At 38.0% G+C, this 12,988-nt stretch overlaps 1 protein-coding gene across 2 annotated transcripts; it reads right to left on the reverse strand.

The window, feature by feature from the left end:
- Positions 1–966: 966 nt before the first annotated feature.
- LOC126427202 (THAP domain-containing protein 1-like) lies at positions 967–6,884 on the reverse strand. 2 transcript variants are annotated; one of them, XM_050089436.1, is made up of 4 exons: positions 6,768–6,884; positions 1,640–1,904; positions 1,378–1,515; positions 967–1,271 (listed from the first exon to the last, which is right to left on the reverse strand). In XM_050089436.1, the coding sequence occupies exons 1-4, from the start codon at positions 6,836–6,838 to the stop codon at positions 1,155–1,157; spliced, it is 591 nt and encodes a 196-aa protein (XP_049945393.1). In that variant the 5' UTR covers positions 6,839–6,884; the 3' UTR covers positions 967–1,154. The 2 variants fall into 2 exon arrangements, with proteins under 2 accessions (XP_049945393.1, XP_049945394.1); XM_050089437.1 differs by lacking the exon at positions 1,378–1,515.
- Positions 6,885–12,988: the final 6,104 nt, after the last annotated feature.

Consider the following 12,988-nt stretch of genomic DNA (forward strand, 5'->3'; position numbering starts at 1 on the left):
GCTCTTATACCCTTTACCTAATGGATTTCTGGAGTTCAGAATATCAAAAATCCTATCAATATTATACAAAAATTCTACTGTTGCTTCACTTCCTTTAATATTTGGATCAACAACCCTCCTCAAAAACTCTATACTATCTGCCACACTAGAACTCAAAGTCTGTGGAGCTAATGAAACATTCATTTTTCTATTTACATAACTTATATGTTGTCCTGATAGTTTGTTGGCAAATGTCATACCTTCTTCTTGTTGTACCTTGTTCAATTGCTCAATGAAATGCCATCTAATAATGCCAGTTGGAGACTCAATAGCAGATACTTCTGCTAGAGCATTTCTGGCAAACTTCATCATATGACATGTCCAACATACAATAAACATTGTAGCTCTTAAAATCACCCTTGGAAAAATTTAAAGTACAGCCAAGTGTACATAAAGTGCTTATATTTACCTTCCAGCCATCACATGTAACACACCAAACCCTGATGCCAGAACTATGCAGCCTCTCTAAAGCAGATTTCATCAGTGTGGCCTGATTATTTGCCTGTACACCGTTGATAAAGAAATATGCAATCGGGCATATAAATTTGCCTTTAATAGAGACAAGCATGAAAACCAGAGCCTCAGATGCCTCTATTACTTCTTTTGACTGAGGCACTTCCCCACCAAACTCTAAAAAACCTGTGTATTGCTTAGTTCCTTGGTCCCAAACTACTTGCTTCCTAAGTGCCACACTGTCTACAATTAGACATGAATCGCTGAACTGGTCCCTTACGATTGGGTTCGAATCAACGTATTTAAAAACATCTTTTAAGAAGCCAGTTTCACAGTCGACACTTGCCACCCATTTGGAAATCAATGATTTATGGGTCAGAGGCATTAATTTTTGCAGGTATTCATATGCTGCTGGTGAATAAAAGTACACAGTCATTGCCAACATTTTCACATTTGTTGTGTATCTATTACCCTTTGACGAGAGAGAGTTGTCCACTAAATTGCACACTAATTCCACTTGTGTTCCTTTCTGATGATTGAAGAAGTTATGTAACTTCTCAGGAAGATGCCCCTTCTCCTTCAATGAACTTATGATGTCATCCATGGAAAACACTTTCTTCTCTCTTCTTCGAAGTTTTTCACGGACACACTTCACATTTCAGTTAACGTTTTAATTCGTGCACAATGTCTGAGAAAAAATTGCAAGTTTTGGTCGCCTTGTCTTCCATTTCTACTTTCGACTGTATACCACAATCAATTACTTGAGAACCAACTGCACTCTGAAATAAAGAAATAATTTCGTTATATGTGATTGAAATAACTCAAGGCTTGATGAAAAAATATTATAAGAAAACTTTGGGGGTGTGAAAACATCCTTATACTAACGATTTCGACACAATTCGCAGCTTCTGCATTGGATAAATGGGACATGCTTTCCACGGAAGAATTCTCATTGACAAAATTCTCCACGCAGTCAGTAGCTTCTGCAGAGGGCAAATCAAGCACGGATTCCAGGACACAACGCTAAAAACAAAACTATGGAACTGTATTACAACATTGCTTACACCTATGTAGCCCATTTGTGTCCGCACGAAATAAATTCACAAAAGTCAAAATCACACACATAGCAAAGAAATTAATTAGCTACCTCAAATGGAGAAGCATCGTTGTCACTCAAAATCCTAACATGTCGTCGTGGCTGTTTATTTGGTGGCATCAAATGTGTCGGAAAGTCAAAAATTGATGGCACTGCTTCGTGTCTGAGACGTTTCTTCCACGTTCCAGGGCTCACTACGTAATCATCTTGCCGGAAAAGGTTTCCGCAAAGAAAACTGCAAGACGTAGGTTTAAAATCTTTCCGCTTCACGGAAGTAATCCACTTCTTTAGCAGCTCTGGGTGCTTTAGAGGAAACCTGTTCAAAAACATCGAATTAGCAAACGCACTAAGTTTCATTTCATTTCATTTCATTTCATTTCATTATCTTCCTGTATATCATTTACATGATGTAGGAATTGTCACAACAAAGTTATCATACTAGTACAAGTACTACAGACATAATAATGGAATATCACTTTCAAGGCATTTTTTAAAAAGTACAAATTTAGACATATAAATTAAATTTTTTGGCAATAAATTTACACACAATCAAAGTACTCATCTACATCATAGAAAGTTTTGCTTAAAAGGTAATTTTTAAGCTCAGTCTTAAATTTTACTTCATCTATTATTGCCTTCATGTACACTGGCAGAGCATTGTAGACTTTTATTCCAAAATAACTTACATGCTTTTGGGTTTGTGTTGTCCTTACCCTTTCTACATACAAATTCTTACAAGTTCTAGTATTATAATTATGGCAGTCCTCATTTGTACGTAGATTTTTCATATGTGCTCTTGTACACAGAATACTTTTAAAAATATACAGTGATGGTATTGTGAGTATTTGCAGTTCTTTGAAAAGGGGCCTACAATGAGTTCTTGGAGAGTTATGTGTTATGATTCGTATTGCTCTTTTCTGAAATTTGAAGATATCTGTTAAGCTTGATTTAGTTTTACCCCAGAACACTATGCCGTAAGACACGATGGACTGAAAGTAAGCAAAATACACTAGTCTAGTACAGTCTGTGCTGCATACTCTAGATAATATCCTCAATGCAAAACATGCCGAATTGAGCCTTTGGGATAAGTACTTGAGATGGTCTTTCCAGCTTAAGTTTTGATCAATGTGCATTCCCAAAAACTTTGTGGATTGTACACTCTCTATCTTCTTATCCATTAGTTTTAACTGGAGGTCCATATCTTGAGTTGCTTTGCCATACTGTATATAATTTGTTTTACTTAGATTAAGTGTTAACTCATTAGCATTAAACCAATGTTGAATATATTTCAGGACTATATCAGTTGTGGTAGTTAATGATTTTTTATCATCACTTATAATTATGCTAGTGTCATCTGCGAAGAACATTATTTTGGTAGAAATATTAGGATTTTTTATGTCATTTATATAAAGCAAGAATAATAAGGGACCAAGAACACTGCCCTGTGGGACACCTATTTCCAATTTCTTTGCATCTGAGACCCACTTGATTTTCTGATTTTTATGTTCTGCGATGATTTCTACTACCTGAGTTCTATCTTGAAGGTAAGATTCAAACCACTGCTTCACAACTCCCCTTACACCTATTGCCTCCATCTTGTTTAACAGAATTTTGTGATTTACTGTATCAAAAGCTTTAGATAAATCTAAGTTAATTCCCACTACACATTTTTTAGTGTCGAGACTCCTGACAATCTCTTTGGTATAGGCATGGATAGCTGATTCTGTGCTGTGGCCCGAGCGAAAGCCATGTTGATTGCAGTTTAGAAGTTTGTGAGCATCTAAGTAATTTATGAGTCTGGTTTTCATTAATTTCTCTAGAATTTTTGAAAATGATTGGAGGAGGGATATTGGTCTATAATTTTCTACCTTGTATGGATCTCCGTTTTTAAACAGAGGTCTAACCTTAGAGATTTTCAACCTCTCAGGAAAAACACCTTCACTGAAAGACAAATTGGCAATATGTACCAGGGGCTTTATAATTTGTTTGGCAACTTTTTTTATTATTGACACAGGCACTTCATCCACACCTGCAGACATTTTTGATTTTAGACTCTTTATCACCTTTAATATTTCATTATCATTTGTGGGAGTTAACAACATACTACTGTCTACTTTTGGGGCTGTTAAAGTCTCATGTTTGGTAAAGTTTTTACTTAATGACACTGGTACACTTAAAAAGTAATTATTAATGTAATTTGCCAGAGTTTCATCTTTTAATTCAATATTTTCACTATTTTTTAGTACTATTTCCTGGTCCTTGAGGCCCTTACCTGTTTCCCTTTTCACAATTTCCCAAATAGTTTTTGATTTATTGTCTGATTTTCTTATTAATTTATCATTGCTTAGTAATTTTGCTTTTGTAATTACTTTTCTATATATTTTTTTGTAATTTGTTACATATTCTTTAAACTTGCGGTCAGTCCAACTTTTCAGTCTATAGTTAAGCATTTTCATGGTCCTGGAGGAATTTATAATACCTGTTGTGATCCAGGAGTTAGCATGTGTATGCCCAAATGTGTTTGTTTTGACAAGTTTCTTAGGAAAACACATTTCAAAATTCAACATAAACAGGGAAGAAAAAACATTATATGCAGTGTTTGTGCTAGTTTGTAACAGTACTTCTGCCCATGATTGGTTAGTCAGTGTATTTATGAAGTGACTGCAACTATTTGTGGAGAAGGTTCTTTTGTACATTTGGTATGAACTATTTTTGGTCACAGGGGCTATGGAAAATTTAAGGATAAGTGCATTGTGATCAGATATTCCTAGGTCAACATTTATTACATCTATATTTGTGAAGATATTATCTATGAGACTTTTTGAAGAGTTTGTTATTCTTGTAGGGTTAGTTATATGTGGATACAAATTGAAGCTATGTAAAACATTCAGGAACTGATCTTTGGATGCACCTTCAGTCAATAAGTTGACATTAAAATCTCCACTTATAATTATTGTTGATTTTTTATGATGTAATATTTTGAGCAATGCCTCTAACTTATTTCTAAAAATTTCAGGATCACCACATGGTGATCTGTACACTGACATTATTATTAATTTACTCTTTTGCATATTCAACTGTATTGCTGCAGCCTCAAAATGTTTTTCTTCATTCAAGGATTCAGTTACAGTCATATTTTTAACCTTTACTCCAGGTTTTACATAAATGCAAACACCACCATGTCTTGTTTCCTTCCTGCAAAAATGGCTTACTAATTTGTATGGAGAAATGCAAATATTTTCCAGTTCATAACTCATGCACCAATGTTCTTGAATGCAAATACAATCTATACTAGCTTCACTGGCTGCAATCTGTATGTTAAGGCTCATTATTTTTAAATTATTGACATTATATTGAGAGGAGTTTGTACTCATGTTTCCCAATGTTACCGGCTGTTCCTTGCTGAGGCTGGGTACCAAAAATCCTTAAGAATTACACGTTTCCTGCTCCTTGTATTTCTTACCCCTGGACGTGTCACCATACTTGTTGTATCTGTAGTTGTAGCTGCTGTTTCACTGGATGCTGGAGGTGTTTCTGAAGCTGATGATTCAGTGGATGTTGGAGATGCTGCCAGTTTTGATGCTGAATCTGGTTTTGTAAGTGATGTTCCAATTGATACTGGAACTTTTGCTGAAACTGTATTTTCGTTTAAATCTTGAACTACAGTTGGCACTGACGTTACTGTGGACGTTGAAGCTGCGTATGAAGCTGATAAATGATGCTCCGATGGTGTTGATTTTTCTTCTGTTGATGATATCTGAGTGGCATTTTGTACCACTGTTCTTGCCTCTGTTCTTCTGATTGATGGACTAGTCACAGATTCTGGACTTGATTTTGAACCTGCTGGGGAGGGTGGTACATCTGCTGCTGATGATAATGGTTCAGCTCTTTTTGATGATTTCGACACTACTGACAATTTGGCTGATGTGGCTGCTGTACTGGACGACACTTCAGATTTTTTTACTTCTTCTAACGTCAAAGAATCTTCTGTTGCTACCAATGATTGTGGGACATCAGCTCTTCCTGTTTCCACTAATGTTGATACTTTAATAAGGCCGTTTTCAGACAGTGTAATAGTGTTTCGTTCTACTTTAGAGTCTTTAATAGCATTCGATATTTCAGCACTCATGGCTTCTTTCCCTTTCATGTTTCTGTGAAGTCCATGCTCTGTAAAATGCTCTCTGCAATCACTATTTATCCCAACGTATGTAGCATTAGGATAACCTCGACATATCTTAGCGAAAATTCTGTTGGCGGTAATAATCTCAGTATTCACGCAAGAGTTTACCATGAGATCATACCTATGAGGGATACTGACAACAAAAAATTTCACTTCAGGCATTTTACAAATAACTTGCTTTAAAACTGTTGTAGCACGTCTAGTTTCATTGTGGTACACATCGTTGGCGCCTCCAATTATCACACATGTGCTGCCATTCGTCATAGATTGATTACAGCTATTTAAAACTTCACATAGTGGCGCTCCTGGTTTGATTACGCCAGTTACCTTGAATCCTGTTTTCTTAGAACTCATAATTTCGGCTACACCTCTTCCATGGCTGTCTGCTAGAATAAGGATTTCATGTCTATTTTCCAATGTGTGTTTTTTGTTTTGTTTACAAATAGCAGGCCGATTTGTTTTGCTTTGTGAGCGCAATTTAGCGTTGATCACAGAACTGTCCGTGTGGATGATGGTACAATTTGATTGTTCTTTCTCCTCTGTGCTATTTTCAAGCACACTAAACCTATTACTTAGTTTTAAAGTAAGTCCCGCTGTTTTTGTTTTTGGTCGTGTGTTGCTTATTTGACTGGTATTTGAGAACTCTTGTAGGCTAAATTTTGAGGAATTTCTCACACTTATTACCAAGTTTTCAAGCGTTTTTGCGTATTTTATAATATAATCGAGTTCTTTCCTAAGTTCGCTCTCTACATTCACTTGCAAACCTGCCCTGTGCATTTCACTGGCATTGTCCCGCCCGTTGCACTCTGTACCGCAGTCGCACTTATTTAGAACTTCCGATCGTGAGAAACAATGGGTATGGCACCACTTATGATTGAACGCACAGATTCTTAATCCATTTAACACAATTTTATGGCATATGGTACACTTCACTGACGAAATACGATCACAAATTACCGAGCGATTTGAAACTACGTATTGTATCGGTAGTCCTATTACCTGTGAAATGGTAAGTCACTTTCCTTACTCCATCGCTTCGTACGCTTGAAAGCGGAACAAGAAATCACCATTTCGATAATCCTTAATTCCTTATACACCGTACAGACCGAAAGAAACTTCTTGCCAAATTCGAATATGGCGGGCAATACAGACGACAGTAATCAGCTGGTAGAGCCATCTATCGGTAGGTCCGGTAGTTGAGCATCCCTCATTTCGCTAGCTTTAGACGCCTGTGCGCTCCATGCGGCAGAGTTAACACTACCAAAGATCCTAAACACTTTGGTTCTCCACACGACCTATCGATGCAAGCGTTCGATAGCATAGTTTTCCATAGGCAAGACCCAGCGTAAAAATACAAATAATATTTACAAAACCAACCAATTATACATCGACATAAATGCATAAATATATATATATACAAATGGTAAAACAATTACAATATATAAAGACACAGAAATGTCATATCTTCAGGTAACAAATAAAGGGAAAGAATTTATAGTACAATAGATGGAAATAGGAGGATATGCATTTCCGGCGTTACATGCCCATATTTGACAGTTCTGTGTATTGATATATTCTGGCAGATGGAAGTGGGCTTTGTCTGTCCTCAAAATCTTCCACGGCGAATCATTATCCACTTCCGTGCGAGCAAGAAATTCTAAAGCAAAGGTCTCTCTTGCTGGCAGGTGAACAGGAAGCAATTCGTCCACATGGGTAATTTTGAATCGATAAAGGGAAGGATGCTTGGAAGAATTTTACACACCATGCTCACGGGCATGTCCAATGTTCGGGCAATTCTCCGTGCACTACACGTTTTCACACCACCACCCGTCTCCTCCTGCACTGCTGTGGCCACTGCTTCCACTGACGTCAAATCAATTCCTTTCGTCCCTCTACCAGGTTGCACACCAAAAGAACAGATCTTTTAGAATTTCCGAATTATTTTCTCTATACCCACAGCAGTCATCAGACCAACATCTTTTTTCAAACCCTTCAGCGTGCGGAACGTCTGCAGAGCGATGTGTGCACAGTCATTCTTGTAATAAAGGCCGAGCGGTTCTAGCCACTAGAGTCTGGAGCCGCGTGACCGCTACGGTCGCAGGTTCGAATCCTGCCTCGGGCATGGATGTGTGTGATGTCCTTAGGTTAGTTAGGTTCAAGTAGTTCTGAGTTCTAGGAGACTGAGGACCTCAGCAGTTAAGTCCCATAGTGCTCAGAGCCATTTCAACCGTTTTTTGCAGTACAGTTTCACAAGCAGACCATGATCCTGCATTGGGACAGTCATGGTGAAGATTGCAGGCGCAAGAGGAGGAAAAGCCATTTACCTGGCGTATTTATACCAACTTCAGTGGGTGGTGCACATGACGGGTGTTTTCATTTACAAATTCTGACACATACAGCGCCATCTATTGATCGATTTTCACGCTATTTTTTTCATCTGCCCTACGTTTTCCCCCATTCTCTGATAATGTTCCGTTGCAATTTGATGTTATTCTGACCAGTGATGTTATTTATACAGCATTTTGTAAGTTTAACTTAATTATAATCACCCTGTATACAGCGCGAACATAAACATTAGGTAATGCAGCAGGTCAGTTTGTTACGACTTTTATTTATTATTCGCCAACTCACAACCAAAAGTGTCACCTCCCAACCTACCCTGTAATTGAATTGTTCGTTTAAAAAAAAGGCGTGACACAAAAGGAAAATTTTACACAGCATAAATCACTCGTGCATTCATTGTTATTATAGTATCGTCAATGATTGTGTAGCATTGTGTACCATTGTTTTGTAATTTTTAATTAACACAAAAGCAATTTTAAAAATTGCTGACTCACCACCTTTTTTGTACCCAATACCGCCAGTTTCCAGTTTCAGAATGTACAGCTACTGGAAATGCAGTATTCGAATCTATGTAACACTTAAAATAACCTGACAATGAAATGTTATATCCCAGAGACTAAACTCAAAGCTATAAATCCTTACAACTATGAGAAAGGTAAACAGTAATAGCACATGTTGTCAGCGCTTACCGTGAGGTATGACGGGAACAGAAGAAGGCGTGTCAGTTGTTTGTGTTAGGCAGCCAATAAGAGAGCAGCAGGCAGACGGCACGTTTGGAAGTAATGCATTCCGAAGTGGTGGGAAGATGGCGACAGCTTTTGAGGAAACACTGGTAAGAGCTGACGTCCTGGAACAAGTATCGCTCTTTCACACTCTTCCACACCTACCTATACACGGAGAATCAACTGAGACGTTCGCCGTAAATATTGCAGAAATGGAAACTGCTATTGATGTGCAGTTTTCACACAGTGGATTAGTAGTCAGGGGTTCGCATTGTTTGCGAATAATCAGATTGCACAAAAAATACACTTTCTAAGTATTATTACAAACTGTAATGTTCTCTGGCAGCACGCAGCCAAAGTGAAAGTTAAAAGAACATTCGGATGTATAATGCTCACTGTAGCAAATAATTTATATGTATTTCTGTTAATTGAATTTCAAAAGGACACAAAACAAGGATCATGGGATGTAGTCGAATACAGTCGGGTGAAACTGAAGGAATTATATTAGGAAATGAGACACGTAAACTAGTAAAGGAGTTTTGCTATTTGGGGAGCAAAATAACTGATGATGGTCGAAGTAGAGAGTATATAAAATGTAGACTGGCAATGGCAAGGGAAGCATTTCTGAAAAAGAGAGATTTGTTAACATCGAGTATAGATTTAAGTGTCAGGAGGTCGTTTCTGAAAGTATTTGTATGGGGTGTAGTCATGTATGGAAGTGAAACATGGATGATAAATAGTTTAGACAAGAAGAGAATAGAAGCTTCCGAAATTTGGTGCTACATGAAGAATGCTGAAGATTAGATGGGTAGATCACATAACTAATGAGGAGGTATTGAATACAGTTGGGGAAAAGAGGAGTTTGTGGCACAACTTGACCAGAAGAAGGGATCGGTTGGTAGGACATGTTCTGAGGCATCAAGGGATCACTAATTTAGTATTGGAGGGCAGCGTGGAGGGTAAAAATCGTAGAGGGAGACCAAGAGATGAATATGCTAAGCAGATTCAGAAGGTTGCAGTAGTTACTGGGAGATGAAGAAGCTTGCACAGGATAGAGTAGCATTGAGGGCTGCATCAAACCAGTCTCAGGACTGAAGACAACAACAACAACTTAATTTTGTGAGGAAAAAGATAATTATGAATTTTTCTATTACAAATGATTATTCAAAGAGTGTGAAATACTATCTGTGGCGGAGGATGTGAAAACCGCCACAGAAGAAACGATATGTAATGAGAAATGACAAAGACTGTACGAGAATTAGTTAAGGTATAAATAGGCAATATATTGTAATAGAATCGCTTGTCTTCCGCACGGACTGAATTGGACAGGAAGTAGTCTTCATCTGTCATAAGTCGATGATCGACGCCATTTGTAGCAGGGTTTGTAAAAGATGTGTAAAGGTTTTAATTGTTTCAGTTTATATATATATATATATATATATATATATATATATATATATATAGCGAAATCTGTTTGTCACAATTACTACATAGTTCGCACCGGGCATTACGCATTTTATTTAAGAAATTTCAGCATTTTATTGGATATTGCTGGCGGTGAGGAGCTGCACCGCGAGCGAGCAGTCTGCAGCAGCGGCAGATTTAAATATACGATCGCAATAACGACCACATCCTAAAAAGGGTACAGGTAGAGGTGAAGGAAAATAATAAAGTGTTTCTTTTCACAGTATTCCAGACGCAGAATAAAAAGAGACAGTAGATTTTATCTTGTGCAGTCACAGGTGGATACAAGCTGCAGCTTTTGTAAATTTTCATTCAAAAAGTGATAAATTCTGAACATATCGTAAAGTGTATTTAAAACTGGATAATTTTCATGAGAGCTTAGCAATATAAAAAAGAAAAAATTTAAGTGTGGTAAAGATAGTCTTATGCTTCAAAGCTAGTCGGGATACATTGAGTTTAAAAAAAAATCCACTGCTACGTGAAAATGTTTGCTAAGTTTGATGGACAATAATATTTTCATTCTTACACAAACAGCTTTAGTACTTGAATAAAAGTAAAACTTGAATAATTATTATGGTATATTCAAATAAATTCATTTTTATTAATCTGCAACAGAATATTTCATACGTAAAGTAATAATCACAGATGAAAAATTTATTGCAGCCTTTCATTTCTCATTCCATCCATGTATATGGTAAGTTCAATCTCAACGGTTTCCCAATCAAATTAAACGCAAAAAGCAAAGAAAGTTTAAAACCAGGCGGTCAACTCCCGAATAATTAAAACAGACAGAATCGCGTTAAAAAACGTACACGTTTTAAATGCAACAATGATTGTTGACGTTAACAGACTAAAAGTAGGGTAAATCAGAATGTCTATGGTACTTGCAAGATTCTAACGCGAGTCTTTTGAGATATCATACTTTGAAAAATTATCCCACTGACACCTGTGCAGTACCTTTGGCAGAACAATACAAGTACATGCACTAGTTACATGGATTCTGACCAATAACGAGACAATGGACCATCGCAGGGTTTTGCTCAAAATTACCAACGATAGCGGCAATACACACTTTCAGTGTGGTATGGAATAACTGCTGTACACATGCTAGCATTTCAGCGGAGATGGTCGAGTAGGCTGCAGTAATAAGTCGTTGCATATCATCGGGTGTAGTTGGTATTTCCTTGTAGACAGCTTTCGTCACAGAAAGCGTCAGAACCGGGGAATGGGCCGGCCAGGGTACATGTCTTCTGCGTAGAGTCCAACGATTTGGAACAATATGTGAAGACATGCTGTAATACTTCGTGCTCTATGGGCAGGGGCTATTCTAGAAGTCGGACATGGGGGTGGCCAATGGCGGGGGAGGGGGGGGGGTCAGTGGGTTTGTGGGAATGGAATATCGCTTAACAAAAGGAGAGTTGGGGTCCTGCACCGACAAACTGGTAAAATTTGGTGTTGCTTAAAGTAGTTTTTGGTAACTTTTTTAGTTAAGGGTAAAAACGTGTCTACAAAATGTGTGCCCGGGAAAATAATACGATTTGACCTAGATGTCCGGCGATTTCGAAGTTTTTGTCTGGGGACAGCAATTTAAGTGTTGTTAGGCACACCTGCGATACTTAGCTTCCTTGATTATTGTAAATGGTACGTGTACATTAATATACATCCAGTGTATATTAATAAATAATAAGGCGACCATTTTAAGTTAATTATATTTATTGGCTTAGATAGTAAGCTGTTTGCCACTCTTATTCTTCTGTTAAAGTGTGTTTGAAATACATTGCAACCTATATTGCTACATAATTATTTTAAAAAAATGATTGAATCTGTTGAAGTAATATATTCGCTGATTTCTGAAGTCATTTTATCCAGTGTAATATGATACTCCATTGTGGGGGAAGGGGGGGTGGCTACAGCCCCCATAGCCCCCCCTTGCCAGCGCCCCTGTCTATGGGCCAGACAGCGAGCATGTCGGTACCACAGGTTCCTGCTAGTGTATAGAGGAACATCTTCTACCATCCGTGGAAGAAAGTCTGTTAGGAGGCTGCAATATTTGCGTACATCGAGTGTTCTGTTTATGAAAAGTGGACCAATGAGCTGATGGTTCACTATACCACACTACACATGTACACTCCATGGATGCTGACGTTTGATGTGACGAAGCCCATAGGGATTGTCAACAGACCAATAGTGCATGTTTTGGTGGTTTACTTGCCCATGATTGGTAAATATCGCTTCATCCCTATACAACATAATTATACATCTGAAGTATCCTGTCTTAATGCCCATGGACAGAGGATAACACGATTCTCATAATCGTTTCCATGCAGTTCTTGATGGAGAAAGATGTGAAAGGAATGGAACCTGTGTCAATGGATATTGTGTACTGTTTGTAGGACACTTGCATAACTCGTGCCACTTGTGTGATTCTACATCTACATCTACATTTATACTCCGCAAGCCACCCAAAGGTGTGTGGCGGAGGGCACTTTACGTGCCACTGTCATTACCTCCCTTTTCTGTTCCAGTCGCGTATGGTTCGCGGGAGGAACGACTGTCTGAAAGCCTCCGTGCGCGCTCGAATCTCTCTAATTTTACATTCGCGATCTCCTCGGGAGATATAAGTAGGGGGAAGCAATATATTCGATACCTCATCCAGAAACGCACCCTCTCGAAACCTGGCAAGCAAGCTAC

This window comes from Schistocerca serialis, chromosome 11 (assembly GCF_023864345.2).
Source record: "Schistocerca serialis cubense isolate TAMUIC-IGC-003099 chromosome 11, iqSchSeri2.2, whole genome shotgun sequence".
In the NCBI taxonomy this organism is placed as follows: Eukaryota; Metazoa; Arthropoda; class Insecta; order Orthoptera; family Acrididae; genus Schistocerca; species Schistocerca serialis.

Bases quoted from the DNA above. Each gene is read 5' to 3' on its own strand.
- LOC126427202 (XM_050089436.1), bottom strand. From the start codon at position 6,838: ATGGTGATTTCTTGTTCCGCTTTCAAGCGTACGAAGCGATGGAGTAAG. The intron at 1,516-1,639 runs GTAGCTAATTAA...TTTTGTTTTTAG, and splicing joins ACGATGCTTCTCCATTTGAG to CGTTGTGTCCTGGAATCCGT. The intron at 1,272-1,377 runs GTTAGTATAAGG...TCTTTATTTCAG, and splicing joins CTGCGAATTGTGTCGAAATC to AGTGCAGTTGGTTCTCAAGT.